This window comes from Danio rerio, chromosome 7 (assembly GCF_049306965.1).
Source record: "Danio rerio strain Tuebingen ecotype United States chromosome 7, GRCz12tu, whole genome shotgun sequence".
Taxonomy (NCBI): domain Eukaryota; kingdom Metazoa; phylum Chordata; class Actinopteri; order Cypriniformes; family Danionidae; genus Danio; species Danio rerio.
The window spans coordinates 56,613,895-56,631,134 of NC_133182.1; the positions used below are offsets into that span (position 1 = coordinate 56,613,895).

Consider the following 17,240-nt stretch of genomic DNA (forward strand, 5'->3'; position numbering starts at 1 on the left):
TCATTCATTTTCTTGTCGGCTTTGTCCCTTCATTAATACGGTGTCGCCACAGCGGAATGAACCGCCAACTTATCCAGCAAGTTTTTATGCAGCGGATGCCCTTCCAGCCAAACTCCCATCTCTGGGAAACATCAACACACACATTCACACACACACACTCATACACTACAGACAATTTAACCTACCCAATTCACCTGTACCACATGTCTTTGGTCTGTGGGGGAAACCGGAGCAACTGGAGGAAACCCACGCGAACACAGTGAGCACATGCAAACTCCACACAGAAACGCCAACTGAGCCGAGGCTCGAACCAGCGACCCAGTGACATTCTTGCCGTGAGGGGACAGCACTACCTACTGCGCCACTGCTTTGCCCCTATTTCTTTGTCTTGTCAATCTATAAACATTTTCTTTTTGTTCTAAACAATAAGATATGGCTTTAGTCAAAACAAAAAAATCCCATAAAATGTTCATTCGTCCAACAAAAAAAACATCTAAATTTAGTCACTTGAGCCAATCAAAAATAAATAATTCGCATTAAACAGTCAAAACGTACAAAGCATATTGAGCTTTGTTTAAGCTGTTTAGTCAAATATTTTCATAATCAGAAACATTTTATGTTTTGAACTTAAAATATATTACTTGAAAAAATAAAACAAATTATAGTTAACTAATATTTAGACTAAAGATACATTTGTAAATTACTGCATGAACGTTTTTTTTTTTTCTTCTTCAGTGTGTGTGTGTGTGTGTTCTATGCTGTATGGAATACATAAGAAAATTCAATGGGCTATAAGCACACATACTTTTAATTTTCAGCTAGGCTTCCGGTGAACTGTCTTTCCATTTCAAAATTGTCACATTTAAGATCTGATTTCTTTAAAAATCAGCGATATTCACTGCCTGTTAGATATACGATATGAAGTGGGTCTCAGATCAGACAAGAAGCAGTGCATTAGGTTCCATTTCCTCCCGCTGTGTCTTGACAGTTTATTTTACCCCAGTATTTTCAATAGAATTTCTGCGCTAGCCTGTTGCTACTGACGGCGCTAATGGTTACAATGGTCTTTCATCTCGTTTTACGGTTGAACAACTAAATGAATGCTTAACTGAATGTATTGTAATTACATTACAACAATGATGCTGTATAAACAACCTTGTGAAATTGAAAATACTCACATTAAGCTTTCACCTGATGTTTATCGTTGGCTTTAAAACTCTAGCTGCATAGAGCCCGTTAGAATCAATTGCAAATTATATGATAATAATTCCAAAAAAGAGTTTTGTGGTTAATATTTGGAAAAGACATTAGTACATTACTCATTATGATTGGTGAGAACATCAACCATATAATTTTTAACAAAAAGGTAACCCTTAAAAATTATGCCTAGGAAATTATAAACATAGTTTCATTTGTACTCCACCTAGGACCACTGCAAAGCTCATGCTTAGCCAATATTAAATTCCAAATATTAAAAGCCCATATATGTTGTGAAAGAATGTATTTTCGGTTTTTAAAAAAGTACCATAAATGAGGAGAGTAGTCATATTTCACTGTCTTTTTTAATTACACAGATACGGATCTCAACACAGACAATAACCTGATTTAGAATGTTTACAGCGTCACATGTCCAACAAAGCGCACAGTAAGAGAGGGTAAGGGAGTTGCGAAAAGGGGGGAAGAGCATGCAAGAAATAAATAAAACTCTCCTGGCACAGTTCACATCGTCTAGAGAATGATAACAGGACCTTGAAAGAGAAAAAAGAAAAACATATCCTTTAACACACCAACCTTTCCTATTGAAACAATGCCTTTTCCTGTAATGATGTATTGCACAATACAATGTCATGTTTGCCTAAATCGTCTCAAACCAAGTGTTTATTAGCACATAAATATGTATCTTGCTGTTACAGCATGTATGATGAGCATCTTTAATGTCCGAGTAATGTTCACTTCTACAGTAGTGTAAGGTTTCAGCTACAGCCTTGCGCGTTTAGCATTAAGTCTTAAAAAAACACATTTTTGATGCTGGATAATGTTAGTTATGTGCAGAAATATTTAGTTTGAGTCGCTAAATCCAGCATAAAATGTTTTGCCAGTGTCCTGACATTTTATCCTACCATCAGATTGTGCTACCGACACTGTATTTAAATGGTTCTGAGGTTGGGGTTACAGCTTCATGTCATACTACTCCATGTTAAAATTCACGCTTGTAGCAAAATCTGATAGGTAGCATATTGCGTCATCAAAAAATGTGCTACCTACTTTTTGAATGGGAGGTTGGACAATCTGACAAGGTAGGACAAATAGCCGGTTTAGCTGATCTCCCAGATGCCTGATGATTTCAGGATGCTTTGATTTACAGGCCATTTTTAAAACCAAGCTGTTGAGTAGCTAACCTTCAGCATTTATATTACTTTGCTGAAAGTGAAGTTTTAATCTCTCTCTCTCTCTCCCGATGTCAGTCTTTGAGCAGAGATGATGCCCAACTTGAGTTTGCTGACAGAATTCAGACTTCAGGATAACAGCAGAATGACAGTACACAGTGCACGTTCTCTTTTTTTTTTTTTTTTGGTTCGATTTTGGTTAGAAATACAATGGCCAAAAAAATGTTGCAAATAAATGCTTGTATGAGTTCTGGACTAGCAGACATGCAAAACACCAAATGCATTAATGTGTGTTCTCTACCATAACTTTGCCAGTGGTGTTATTTTAAAGCTCTAGAGATTCAAGTAAGTTCCTTAGCAAAATTATTAATAGAAAGCATCTCTCACTCTTGTTTTTTTCTTCACCAACACCACACACACATGCATTCGCAACAATGAAATCTTTGAGCAAATGTTAGAAGCATTTGTAATCTTATCTGTTGCTTTGGACACCAGGAACAAGCACTTTCCTGGCTTGGAATTATAGTACCGATCTCTTTCCTTGATGTGTTTACTGTCATCTTGTGCTTTCAACGTGGTCATTTCGTACACTTTGGTTTATGGGTGTAGTTTTTCACCTGGATTCTCTATGCTTTTTTTGTTTTAGACGTCCTAACAGCTTCTGTGGATGTGCAGTTATACTTTGGTCTGTGCTTTTATTGTTTTGGATATTTATGAGATATGCTTCAAAACATTCTAAGCAGATACAGCTATGCAGGCTCAGTTTCACATGTTGCATTCTGAATGTATCAGAATGACAGTCATAAGACCTGCCACTAGGGGAGCTATTGTAAGCATTAATGTAAACAGGGTGTTTTCTACAGTCAAGCAAACTGAAGTAATGTTAGACCAACAGTTTGAACAGAATCTTGAGAACTAAGGATAATGTTTTCCAAAGTTCAATCTTTATGTACTTCTATAAAGTTTTTTTTTTTTTTTTTTTGTATATCTTGTATAATAGCCCATAAATGAAACAGGACTTTGCTAAGACAAAGTTAGCTTATTAAATGCTAAAACTCACATGAGACTAAGGATGAAACCTACATTTGAGTTCCTGTTTCTTTCCATGCTAAATTGTCTTGTGTAGCTTAAGCATAACAATATATTTGCATGACTGCTAGTGTTTTCGATCTTCACGCACATTCGTTCTTGGATTTGTTAACAGGAGGTAGCTAGTAGGGAAAGAGGATGGTTCATTAATCAAAACCTGCTCAAATGGAGGGAGACAGAGAGAGAGAGATAGAGACACTTACTTGCTAATGTTTGGAGGATGAATTTATATATTACTTTAAAAATACAATAAAAAAATAGATCATTCGCATATGCTGTGTAATAAATTAAACCATCAGCCCACCTCATGCGTAAAGCAAGACCAAAATAGATTTAGAAATAGAGCGACAAACAGGCCTTTAAAGTTTGGTCCATATCAGAGGTATGCCTCAGCAAAACATGTCATTTCAGTAATAAACAAATTTTTAAGTGACCAAAATAAAGGCGGTAAACAGGGCTTCAAGTGAAAGCGGCTGGCGAACTCACAACTACTCTCAAGTATTTTTACTCTTGAGGAATACTACTCCTGTTCATTGCAACTGCCTTCACAGATGACCTTTAAAAACATGAACACTGTGATCAACTCGCTTGACACACACACCAACCTCCTGTGATTTTTATCCAGGCTACATTTGACACGGGTTATGTTTGGTGTTATGTTGGATGGCAACCTGATGTCCAAAGTATAATCTGGGTACTTAAGCAAAACCATCATAGATTCTGGTGTCAGACGCTTGGATACTCGAGGGCATGTGTGCGTGCTTTTTATGTTTGTGTGTGCAAATTACACATCGGACCACTGCAGTGACACTTTGGCCCAAAGGATGGCAATGTTTCACACAGATTCTAGTGGCTTCCCTCCCAATTCCCATTCTGGGATCTTCTCCGCGGGTCGAGTTAGGTCAGTCTGTTGTGGTTTTGGCGTGTTGTTAAAGCGATGTTGTTTGATTCAACACAGTTATGGCTACAAAAACGTCTCTTCCCTCAGCAGTGTCCTCTGGCAGTAATCTACACAAGCAGTGATGCGAGCACCTCTTTTCTCTTTTTTCTGTTACAACAGACATTGTAAAATGATCATTCAGACAGAAAAGATTAAATGGAGAGAAATTAAATTCTAAACATTATATTTTAAAGGATTCTGTTATTTGGCAAACTCATTTTTGGACCTCTTTTTAAATACTATGTACATTCACATTAATTTACTGTGGTAATTTTAGATATATTTATATGTATATTTATATTATAACGTACCCTAAGGGCTGTTTCTGAGGTTCCATTCAGTAGCTGAATTCTCTTTTCGTATTGCACCTCCGTTCTCTCACTGTCTTACAATGCGAGCAATATAAAATATTCTACATGAGGATTCTCATCATCAATATTGATACAACAAATCGAACAATAGGTACAACACAGCTTCTCTCCTGTTAGAGTGTCCTTTTCTGTCCAACATTTGGCTGAAACCTAAAAGACAAAGAAAGAAGTGCGTTCCGAGTACGCACACAAGCAGATATTGAAGACAGAGACATCCAGAAACAGAAAGAAATATCTACAAGCAACGTTTGATCCCTTCGTGGATATCTGCTTAGAGGTTCTGTCAGGAGACAAAAAGGATGAACATACAGGAGATGGAGGGGAGGTAGAAAGAGCGAGAGAAAAGAGAACCAAGTTTATGCCAGTCTCGTGAGACTCTACAGTCTTGTCATGCTTTGGAAAATGAGGGAGTGTGAAATCGTACAACAAAATGAAATGTCTCAGCATTCAGTAAGCTTTAGGAAAAACCAAACGAAAGTGTTTCAGAAGAAAAGGCTCATTCTTAGTGTACAATCCAATGAGGTTTTTGGCAGTTCCGTTGCCATTTGTCTTTCCTTTTGAGACCAATCCATCTCTTTATGTTTACTCATCCTCGCCTTCATTTTCATGTCATTTCTCTTTGCGGCAGATTGGGTGACGTGTTTTGTAACGTCCTAGGTGCGACCCTCCATTGCCATAGACATGGATCCGGGCTAAAGTCTGCATTCCTCAGGATCTGAGAGGGCAGCACAGTGGGCACAGTGAATGTTTGAGTGTCTAGTCACCATGCCACCTCTCCACAGTCTGTGGAATTCTGGGCTGGCTTTACTGCTGAGGAGGTGAAGTTGTTTGCGTTTGGTTACAAGATGAGTGCTTCTTAGTAACTTTGGCAGTGTAATAAAAAGGTTTGGATCATGTTCTTTTTTTCACTTAAAATTCATTTGGGTTCACGTCAGTACAGAGAGGTGAGTCTGGTGTAGATTTTCTTGGCTCGCTAGCAAGGTAGTTAACAGGTTTTATTCTTATCATCGTTACTTCTTTTGGATTTTTTGGACTTCTTTTGTTTTAATTAAAGCCAGAAAACGAAATGCAATATGTCATGTTGTGAGGAAGTAGCTCTGTGATGGAAGCTATTCTGAGTGGGAATGTACTCTTGTCCATTATTGACATCCGCAGTGGTGGCTACCTGTCAAGATGACAGGTACCTGGGACAGTCCCTCCTGGGACTAAACAAATTCAGAGAATGGTGCCATCCCGATTCACACAGAGCACACCTCACTTAAAGGGTGTAAATTGTAAGCCGTACACGAGTCAAACATGTAACTATACAAATTTCCTGGCTTTCTCAGTGGCATCCAGAATAATAGACCCTGCTCATGGTGAAGTAAGCACAGTAGACCTTTTATGAAAGAATCTGAGCCTTGGTGTTTTTTTGTTTTTTTTTGGAGATTTAAAAAACAAGAGCTTAATGTAGACATGAAAGCCAGGTTGCCTTAGTTCATTTCAAGAGGAAGATTAGGTATGGTTGGTGGCGGTTCCTCAGCTTGTTTTGGATGAAGGATGCTTTAGCAGCAGTAGACGTGGCTAGGCAAAGGTTAGGGGTTCATTAGTCAACGGGATGAGGAATCCATCAGTGCAGGGGTTGCTGGAGTGGTTGAGCGAGAAACGCTGCTGGAGCTTGCTTCCTTAGGACTGCCGCCACTGCTGGTTTGCCCAGCCAGGGAAAGGGGGCCTGGGGTGGTGCTCTCAGAGTGTGTGGGGGGAGCACTGGACGAGGTGGAGGTGGTAGATGGTGTCCCGAGAGGCACACCGCTACTGCTAGGCAGACCCTGGCCGCATACATGATGGTGTTTCTCCCAGTCCTTGTGCTGACAGAAAGAGCCACAGTAACGTGCAGTGTTGCATCCGCTGCATGTCTCGCTAGCCTTACGACCACAGTTCCAACAGCTCTGAGGGACAGACACAGACGAGAACTGTAATGATTGGCATGCCAGCAGATTTCAACACCTTTGCCATAAAACAGTGTATTTTAACACACTTTACAGTACTTTACTTTTTATTTTGTCTTTAATAAATATATTGTCATATTGAACAGCCCTATAAATTAAAGTATAAAGTACTATGAAGTATAGTTACTTTTTAAAGAACTATGCTAGACTATTATTTTTAAAAGAAACTTTCCCTAACATTGTTTATGAGATACGAGATAGGAAGTGGAGCAAATGTAGTATGAGTGCATTGTGCCCAAAAGCTTAGAGAGGCCCATAGTGAAGTGAGGGGGGAACCCAGTTTTGCCTTAGGTGACCGATTACTCTAGAATGCAGTCTTAAATGGGGAAGGGGGTTAGAGCAGAAACCTGTCCAAAAGGCCCAGAATTACTAGCTACAACACTGTTCATGTATGGCACCCTATTATCTAATACTTTTATACTATTCTGTACATTATGCTCAGTGTTATATGTGAATAATCTGTGTGCATGGAGCATCTGAATGACTATTGCCTTTGCCAAAAATGAACATTAAACAATCACAGCACACTTTTTTGGACAAAGTGGTTGAACAATGAAACTAAACGCCTGTTTTTTTACCACAATAGTTCATTAATATGGTGTAAGGTCTCTTTTTGCGGCCAATCCAGCATCTGTTCATCTTGGGATTGACATATACAAGTCCTGCAGAGTGGCTTGAGAGATTTGAGTAATTCTTCTTGCAGAATATTGGCCAAGTTACTACGTGATGCCAGTAGAGGAAAATGTTTCCTGACTCACTCCTCCAAAACACCCCAAAGTGGCTCAGTAATATTCAGGATGCAGGCCATGGGAGATGTTCAGCTTCACTTTCATTTTCAACTTGGTCACAGTCATGGTCACAGATGTGCCGCGAGAAGGGCACTAACAATTTGTCCTCTTTTGAACACTGATAAGTCACACATACTGTAATGTTGTGTGCATTGCAATATTTTAAGCAAAACTCTGCTATTACTCTGCTAATTAAACCTCCACACTTAATGGTGGAATGTGCACACAATGAAGATTGGCTACCAGGCTGGTCTAAATTTAGCCTTAAAACCTCCAATGCTAAATTGGCCAGTGTTTCAGTTTCAATGTCCAACCCCTGTATTTTAACATGTCAGTCACTGATTCAAAAGTTGATGCTTACTTCGCTAGAGTCCTCTTGCTGGTTAATGACCGTCAGCGCGTCCTCAGAGGCCTGTCTCTTAGCCTCCGCCAAAGCTCTCTCCATCTTGGAGCGTTCAGCAGAGATCATCTCGTGAGCTTTCCTCTCAGCATCTGATACTGCCTTCTGCAGCTCTGACATAGCCTGCCTCTTCACCTCATTTACTGCCTCCTCTGAAAATGGGGAAGAAATATCAAGGGGAACAAAGTAAGAATTTATCCCAGCAGACCACTGCTGTTCTTCTCAACATCCTTTATTGAGGGACTCAAAGCTTTCAGCTTGTTTCATCTTTGTCTAAACAGATGAGCATCATTTAAGATTTAAAACTTTCTGTCAGAAAAAAATAAGTTATTCATTATTCATACACGAAAAAAAAATTTTCAGTGTTGATAGGCAGTAGACATCTCGAAAGGTTGTTCACAAGCTTGCCTATTTATTTAACTAATAGCATATATGATTTCATATTTCATATTTTTTTCACATGTATAAATAATAGCAGAACGATGTGCACAGCTTTATTGCTGAGGCTGGATCACTCTATTTAAAAGGTAAACCAGTGTGACTTCTTGTTCCACAAATGTCTTTATTTGTGAGTAAATATGTGTGCGTATATCCGTTTGTTTTCAGGACAAGCAGGTGTGAGCATATATGGGTGTTTTCTAAAATAGAAATCTAACACCTGACTCATTGGTACACTGAACATTAGAGTTCCTTGCTCTGCAATGTCTTTACTTGGCCTTTTTTTAATGTTAACGTTTAACATAAGCGCCAAAACCTAGTGAGCTAGGTGACCTTAACCTCATTTTAAGGCACAGACTGCCACACATGCTGCCTTAAAATATTTTTTTGGCTAAATGTAATGTAGCGTTGCATGTAGCATTTGACAAGCAGTGTGTTAAAATCCATATAAAATAGCAGGCTGTAAGATTAGACAATTATTGTATACTCACGCATTAGCCTTTACTTAGAAGAAGATCTAGTACGAGCCCTAGAACTCTGGAAAGCGATCAGTTGATGTGTTTGATCAAGATTGGGTCTAACCTGGAAAGTAGACCTTAATATCTAGATTTTTTTGTGGTGCTTTCACACCTGCCTCATTTATTTTGCTTCAATTGTACTAGAATACTTTTTTTCCCATTTGGTGTGATTCGTTTGGCCATGTGTGAATGTTTCAATCAAACAAACCAAACAACCGTACCAAGACCTGCCTAGAGACCTAAGGTGGTCTCGGTAGACTTTCAAAATGGACACATGAGCTCTGGTATGATAATCATCCAAAACCAAACAGACTCAACTGTAAAAAGTACTCCACATTTTTGGACTTAACCAGCTGCCATAGTTTGCTGAAGTCTGTATGAGGACAAGTATTTGTTTACAGTGCTTTAGCAACAGCTCCATGCTAACTCACACATTTGTGAAGTGACTGATTTGCAGAGTAATAAATCATTGTTTTCAAGCTGCATCCACACTTAATTCTAGAAAATTATAGTTTGTCTGAAGTGATACATACAAATTTTATAATATACAGTCAGCTATCGCTGTCATCTTCATGCTAACAACCATCATTGTCTGCCGGCTTTTCTTCCTCTCTTTGTTTACTTTTTGTAGTTATACTAGTGCATGCTAGTTCTGACCAATCTAAAAGCAGTTTAGGGAATACATTCAATGACACATCTGGCCAATGAGTAATGTGGATGTTGTCACATGATTGCATTTTGGATTGTTTCAACTCGTTCAGACTGAAACAATCAGTGAAAGAAACCAAAACCACAGAAAAATGCTACAGTGTATCATTTTTGCCCTTGATCTGGACCTGGACCAAATAATCTGAACCACAGATGTGAAAGCACACTTGGAATCAGTTGTTAATACAGTTTGCCTACATAAAAATCTTTAAAAATGGTGACTTATTAAGTTCCGTTTATTAATTGACACTGCTTCAAAAGGTTTAGCAAAGAGACAACAATGTAGCTCATTAGATTTGGGAAGAAGTACTGTTCTGTTGGTTTATGATTTAGACAATATGTGGAGGATTTGAGAATCTGTCAGGATTTGATGTGCTTTGTGAACGCATGTGTTATGCTGCAGGGGGTGTACACACTCATTCTTATTGCAAATTTTTCATATGTCTGGGCTCTACACTCTTTGCCCCATAGTGTGTTTACTCTAGAAAGCTGGTTGTGAGGAGCTCGGTCATAAATATCTGTCATAACACAACCCTCCATTCAATTCTCCATAGAGTTATGCCTCAGGCTACTGACTGTTTGTGTGTCTGTGTATGTGTGTTTTCAAATCTACATCACTACTGTCTCAGCTGGAAAGCTAGTTAGTATTCAGTTTGTTCTCTCTGCACCTCCCACACACACATCTCCTCGTTTTTTTCATACTGTCTCTTCCTTCATTCCTCACTTTTTTCTTTGCTTTCTCTTCATCTTTCTGGTTTTCGCCAATTTCTCTATATCTTTGAAAACACTAGACTGCTTAATCAGACTCGGAGCATGCACCACTAAAATTAGTTGCAAATTTAATTAATTTTTATCAAGGAGACTTGGGAGCAGATGCTAGAGCAATTGGCACATAATGGAAAATATGGGGCGGCAATATTAACGTTTTAATCCCACAGGGATATGTCACTTTTCAAGGTTTTTTCTTTTATTTTCTATTCTCTTCCATTATTTTCAAAGGCAGAAGGATATACAAATCTAGACACTCACAGATAAGAGAATTCATGTTCAACACCCCTTTAGTGCCTCAATTATTTCTCCCAGACAGCAAAAAATGGATACAAAAATGTTTTATTATTTTTCTTACAACAAAGACCCTGGTATCTCAGTTTCAGTCTACCATTGGACTTTACAGAAAAGACCTTTCAGTGCTTTTAACCAGTAGTCCTCAACCTCCAGGCCACCGGTCCATGGCTCGATTGGTACCGGGCCCCACAAGAAATCATTAATTATTTCTGTCTTATTTAGTATCTGAGTCTGAACGATCTTTTCTTTTGAAAAATCTTTTATTTTGAAAAATGACCATATTCTCTCCCTTGCATCTCGGTATTTTGAGCACCCAAATTTAACCCACAAGCAGTAAAATGAGTAAGAAATAGGAATAGGAAAGTTTCTTTGCTAAGTGGATAAGGCTTAGTAAAGCTACCCACAAACTGCCAAGGAATGGATCCGCAATGAATGAATCCACCATGTCTGTGCAAGAACATCATCTGCTGGAGATCGCAGATGGAGGCGGATGATCGCAAATATCACCTCTTTTCTAGAGTGCACACAAGTTCATTATTTCCAATAAAAGTGTGTGGCTCGTGCGCGCAAGTGGCATGATGTGCTTGTGCCTTCCAGACACACAGAGTGAATGAATGCCATGAGCGCACCGCCAGTCACATGACAACAACTTATCGATCAACTTCATACTGTCTTAGACAAACACAGAACACCCAAACACTGCAGTGGTTTGTAATTTTCTCCATAAATAAAACTTGTGACAGCGATTGTAAAGTGTTGACCAGTCCGTGGTGATAAAAAGGTTGAGGACCACTGCTTTAAACTACGGTCAGAATTGTCAAGTATTGTCAGAATTGCTGGCAGCTAGCTCTCTGCAACTCTCATATGGTCGCCCACTGGAGCTAAGCAAGTCTGCACCCGGTCAGTACCTGGATGGGAAAGCTTGATTGCTGCCGGAAATGGGGTTAGTGAGACCAGCAGGGGGCGCCAACCTGTGGTCTGTGTGGGTCCTAATGTCCCCGTAAATTGATGGGGACTCTACTCTGCTTGGTGAGCACTGTATTTTGGATGAGACGTTAAAACTGAAGTCCTGACTCTCTTGATGTCCTTCGAAAAAGCATGTTAACATACATCCTGGCCAAATTTGCCAGCTGGCCTCTGTCCATCATGACCTCCTAACCCTCCTCTTATCATAATTGGCTTCATCACTCTGTCTCCTCCCCACCAATCATCTGGTGTGTGGTGTGGTTTGGTGCAATATGACTGCTGTCACATCATCCAGGTGGATGCTGCACACTGGTGGAGAATGAGGAGAATCCCCCTCAAAACAAATGTGTAAAGCACTTTAAGTGTCCTGAAAAGCGCTATACATAAATGTAAGGAATTATCATTATTATCATTATTAAGAAAGATTGCCAGCCTGCCATAAAAAAATTTGAATACATATAAATACAAACATTTGTTTTAAGACTGCTTGGTCTGAGCTATACTATATAAATGTATTTGATAGTTTTTATATATCTGCATGTGAACAGTCATATAATTTGTTTTAGTGAGGAATTTTAACTTCAGACACAGCTCGGACTCACATAAATAAGTACGCTTATGTATAATACATGTATAATATGAGTGCAGTTACTCACCCTGCTTGTTCTGAAGTTGCTTTAATGCTGGCGAGAGCGGGATACTTGTAGTACCTGCATGAAAAACAACTGCAATTAAAAGGGCTTTTGTCACAGCGAAAATGCAGCAAAGTTTTTTGCAGACAGCAGCAGCATCATTCCAAAAAAATAATAAAGTAGAAATGGCATATTGATTTTACTCAGCTGTAATGTAAATAGTGTGGGTCACAGTTAATACGTGCCCTCTGATCTCTGACCTTTGGGCAAGTGACACCACCTGTGCTCTGGCTGACCCCATCAGTATTGTGTGTGACCTACATGGCACAGAGAGCAATCAAGCTTATGTAAAGCCCCATTTACCTGTTTTCTTTTAATGTAGCTACAGTGATACATCAGAAAAACGGAACAAGGACAATCTATCCACTCTTTTTCCTTCACTTGTCTTTCTTTCTGTCTTTGGGCAGGGTCACGTTTATTGGCCCTACCTGTGCTGCTCTGCTGTTGACTGCGGCAGGTTACTGCATTCTCACTGCAGCTTTAACTGCAGTTGTCTTTCATGGCCATGACAGATGGAGCGCTCTTAACACTAATGACATTTAACGGCCTTTCCCGCTGCTGGCCTTGCATAACTACGGCTGGGAGGCCTTCAAGCCAGTGGGCATATGTTTTGTGTGCACGTGTGGAAGTAGGCGACGGCAGACAATGCATTGTCCAGATGCACTCACCAGCCTTCCGCCAGATCTCCTCGGGTAGGTAGCCTGAAGGAGGCCGATGCAGGAAGTCTCTGTGTATTTCTGTGAAAAAGCATACGAAGAGTGTCTTTCTGAGTATACTTCTTATACTCCCTCAGATGTAAAAAAAGATGTAAAAAACTAAATATTACAATGCAACTCGGCCATTTATCTCAAGATATACACTTGGAGGATGACAGTTGTATCTAAAAACCAAATACAATAACTTAATTTTTTATTAGCCATTTGGGCTTTATTTTTTTGTCCACCACCCTCAAGCTCTTATTAAGAAATGTAATTAGTACAAAAATTTAAATGATGTCATTGGCTGTGCCCAACTGATTCTTGTTTCTCTCAAGGTTTTTTTTTTTCTTCACTGTAGTCAATTGGTCAAGTTTTGTTCCGCGGCACTGGCTTGTTTTGGTTTGGGACTTGTGGAGCTGTGCGTCGATGAATTTGCTTCTCAGTGTTTAGACTTTTAGCTGGGAAATTTAAACTACACTGAACTGAACTAAACTGAACTGGACTGACACAGTTTCAATTTACTAGAACTTCTATGTGAAGCTGCTTTGACACAATCTACACTGTAAAAGTGCTATACAAATAAACCTGAATTGAATTGAATTTTGCTGGAAATCTTGTGTCACACTGTTTATCACAAATCGCTTCCTATGACCTTAAATAGTGCACTATTTTAGGGAACAGCCATTTTAGTGGCATCTGAAACCATAGTGGACATTCTAAAGTACACTCAATCAATCCCAAAATGCACTGTAAAACCGAGTGTACAACTAATGTACACTCAACAGCTAAACACACATGATGCACTTTGAGAGTTCATGCACCACAAGATGACTCCATGATTGGAGGAATCCAATCCATGTAACTTTCTATGTAAATTACTATTTAATTGAAATAGCACTTGAATACATGACAGAAATCAAAATACTTTGTTTCATTACTGCTCGCTCGACACAAAGTTTCATTACAAGACTGCTCGCTAAGTGTTAAATAACTATCAAAGGGTGATTTTTAGCAATAAGTGTAAAATCAAATTTGTCTGAGGGATTTATCAACCAGCAAAGCCCCAAAAAAGCATCACTTCTGGTTCATTGATAGCTGTTATTTACAAATTTCAATTCGCTCTTTCAAGTGGACTAAAGTAGGGTCTAGTGAATGAGAGTATAGGGGGCGATTTTGGATACAGCAAGCGTTTCCAACCCTACTTGCAAGAACCAACAGTACTGCACATATTGGATTTCTCCCTTAACTGCCACCAAATTTAAATCATACATCGCTGTATTAATGACCTAGTGAGTGGATTCGGGTGTGCTAACTTGCAGACACATTTAAATGTAGTACTCTGGGTCCCTCAAAACATGAACATGGAGTGACAGAGAAGGATTAACTGCTCTAGACAAAGTCATAGAAAAGCTATGTAGCTATGGTAGGCTAGACGCAGGATTACATGCAGACTAGTCTGAAAAAATCAGGCTTGAAGCCTAGTTTCAAATCATGTTCATCAGAGTGGTATGTTGGCTGATGAAAACTACTTAGAAGAGGACGGTGTCTGCAGCTGCTAAAAATGTGAGAGACATGCTGCGTGCCAAGCATCTGCGCCTGTGGCTGCATCTGCAGCGGTGCATGTACCTAGCGGCTGTGTTTCGCTGCTGTTAGGAGTGTTGGAGGAGGAAGAGTTGTGGTGGGGAGGAAGAGGAGGAGGCCGCTGGGCGGAGCTCCCACCTTTTTTCATATCCTCCACGTCGCTATAGCGACGGATCCAGTGGTTCATCTCCTCCCGGTCTGCCTCCTGGCAGCGTCGCAGCACGGTAAGGGAACGCCGCGTCTTCTCCACCATATCCATGATACAGTTCAGCAACTACAGAGAGAAACAAATAGAAAGAGATTGGAGACAGTTGAAGAGGATGTTATACAGCAACATTAGACCACTTAGTCCACACTAACATTTCCACAACGCACCTTCTGTTTTTTTTTATTTTTTATTGAGAGATCTGATAAAATAGTGAGTACCATAAGCACAAGATATTTCGAACACTTTGTGTGCATACGTGTGTGTGTAATCCAATGGTGCAGTGAGCGGTTGAGTGGTTAAGCAACAATAGCCCCTGCAACAGCTGTGCTGCCAGTGGGAGAAGCCAAAACAATTCATTCTTCCCCCATGCTTCTGCGCCCTTCTCTCACTCTCTTCCTGTTTTCTCCCATCTTTCCCACCTCCCCCCAAAAACATCTCCCTTCATCCATGTGATGCCATTCCTCAGTCTTTGAGTATGTTGTTGGCTGTATTTATTTCAGATTTGGATGCGATCCAGAAAAAGCCTGATTCCAGACTCTACAGCCCTTGTCTCAGCTGTTCTTTCCAGTGGGAACATTCTCTACCGGTTTCCTAACTCCATCTGTGGTCTTTTTATTCAATATGGGTTTGAGCGAGTGTACGTTTGTGTAGATGCAAAGAAGGTAAAGGTGAGATGAGCAAAAAAAACTACATTACTTGTGCAGTATGTATGAAATATGTTAAAATGTAAAGCATCTGGTCACACATACGTTATCGAGGTGCTTCCATTCCTCAGCCCACTCGCGGTCTGTCAGCCGATGATCAATCACTTCCTCCTGACGTGCTCCATGCACGGCTGTAACACAAACATAGCACCGTATTAACACGCATGCTAACAAAATAGAGATGCAATGCCTGTGTAGGTGCAATCACGTGGTTGAAAATGTTATTAAAACTGCATACTTCAAATGAAAAAATAACTATATTTTTAGTAGTAAAATTACAATAGTTTTAAAATCGCAGATATATACATGCAACAAAAAAGTAGCATGCATATATCAAAAACGTCACTTAATTCTGCTAAAATCTCTTATTGTCCTAAAGTAGCTTTACAATGGACTACACATCTCTCACCTGACTGTCGGTGACGGTCCCGGACATCTCTGTGTTCTGCATGTCTGTAGGCGTCTCTGTAGTGGTGGGCAAGTGCCATGTCTTCCAAGCGGTAATGCTGCGGGGCAGGAGGGTTAGGGTGTGGCAAGCCATTGGGTGGATGCGTTGGTAGGCCATTGGGGGGAGGGTGGGCAGGTAAGCCACTGCTGGGGCTGAAGCGCTGACTGGGGCTCACTGTGCATGGTCGTTTGGCCAGGTGCTCTTGGTGCAAACCGTCCCTGTCCCCCGCATTCTCTTTGGTCCTGTTAGAAGGAATGTAGACATATATTTAAAATACATTCAAGATAATAGAAGGCTATTGATAGTTTTGCATTTTTGCAGTCTAAACCATCCCACCTCCCTCTTTCTCTCTACCCTCCACTCATATGTCCAAATGTTGAGTCCAGCTGTGAGCCATATGTGGACTCTAGCACTCATATACCAAGAAGCGGAGTTAAATCCCGACCCCTTAATCTTTCTCGTTCTCATCCGTTTCTCTCTCTCTGTCTCTCTCCTGAGCTGCTGTACTGCGAAAGCTGCTCCCTTTGGCAGATGTTCAGTGACACTGGCGTTTTGGAGCCATCTGGCTGGCCTGTGCTGCAGTGTTGATAATAATCTGTTTAGCTGAGTGCAGCAGCCAGGCATTCAGGGCTAAAGCTCCTCTCCCTTCTGCGAGCATGAACTACATGTGTGTGCAAGGACTGCGCAAGCTTGTTTTCTTGCACTTGAGAGTAGAGTGCAGTTGGCTTGGACATCTGACTCTGGCGGCATGTACGACACCCCATCATGCCCGCCTCCGCAACCAATCCAAAAACTTATAACCTTTTCCAGTTTTCTTTTTTGTGGTTGTGGCCAGATATCCCACAAATCAAAGCAACAGCTGGAGCTCCCGTTGTGATATGGTAAGCCTAGGTTTCAGAGATGGAGGTGTATGGATTACAGTAGGGGACTGCCCATTCCTCTATCCCCACCTCTCTCCTCTTCTCTCTGTCTTTCTCTCTCTATACATATATTCATCCCTCCCTCCCCCAGGATCAGTTCAAGCAAGGGTTCAGCAAGATCACCATCTGGACACATCACTGACATATGGGCAGCTACTGGGGAACTAACAGGACACAGTGTGGATGAGATAGAGTAGAACAAAAACAAAAGAAGATAAACAGGAATATTGATGCTACAAACCCCACTCACTGTAAATATTCTGACTGTCTAGATTGCTAGATGTCTCACTATTGTATGTAAAGAAAATGGACTATGTTTTTTTTTTGTGAT

At 40.3% G+C, this 17,240-nt stretch overlaps 1 protein-coding gene across 13 annotated transcripts in view; it reads right to left on the minus strand.

Moving 5' to 3' along the window:
- Nucleotides 1-2,791: 2,791 nt before the first annotated feature.
- cbfa2t3 (CBFA2/RUNX1 partner transcriptional co-repressor 3) overlaps nt 2,792-17,240 on the minus strand; it is an 88,145-nt gene continuing 73,696 nt past the window's right edge. For 3 of the 13 annotated variants that reach the window (XM_021477978.3, XM_021477981.3, XM_073907346.1), the window contains exons 6-12: nt 15,951-16,231; nt 15,587-15,672; nt 14,675-14,903; nt 13,019-13,087; nt 12,315-12,368; nt 7,925-8,115; nt 2,792-6,715 (exon numbers count right to left, since the gene is read on the minus strand). In XM_021477978.3, the coding sequence (XP_021333653.3) occupies nt 6,377-6,715; nt 7,925-8,115; nt 12,315-12,368; nt 13,019-13,087; nt 14,675-14,903; nt 15,587-15,672; nt 15,951-16,231 (1,249 nt within the window). In that variant the 3' untranslated portion in view covers nt 2,792-6,376. Of the gene's footprint in view, nt 6,716-7,924; nt 8,116-12,314; nt 12,369-12,550; nt 12,608-13,018; nt 13,088-14,674; nt 14,904-15,586; nt 15,673-15,950; nt 16,232-17,240 lie in introns of all 13 variants that reach the window. The other 10 variants (XR_012382712.1, XR_012382714.1, XM_021477980.3 and 7 more) reach the window with 6 other exon arrangements.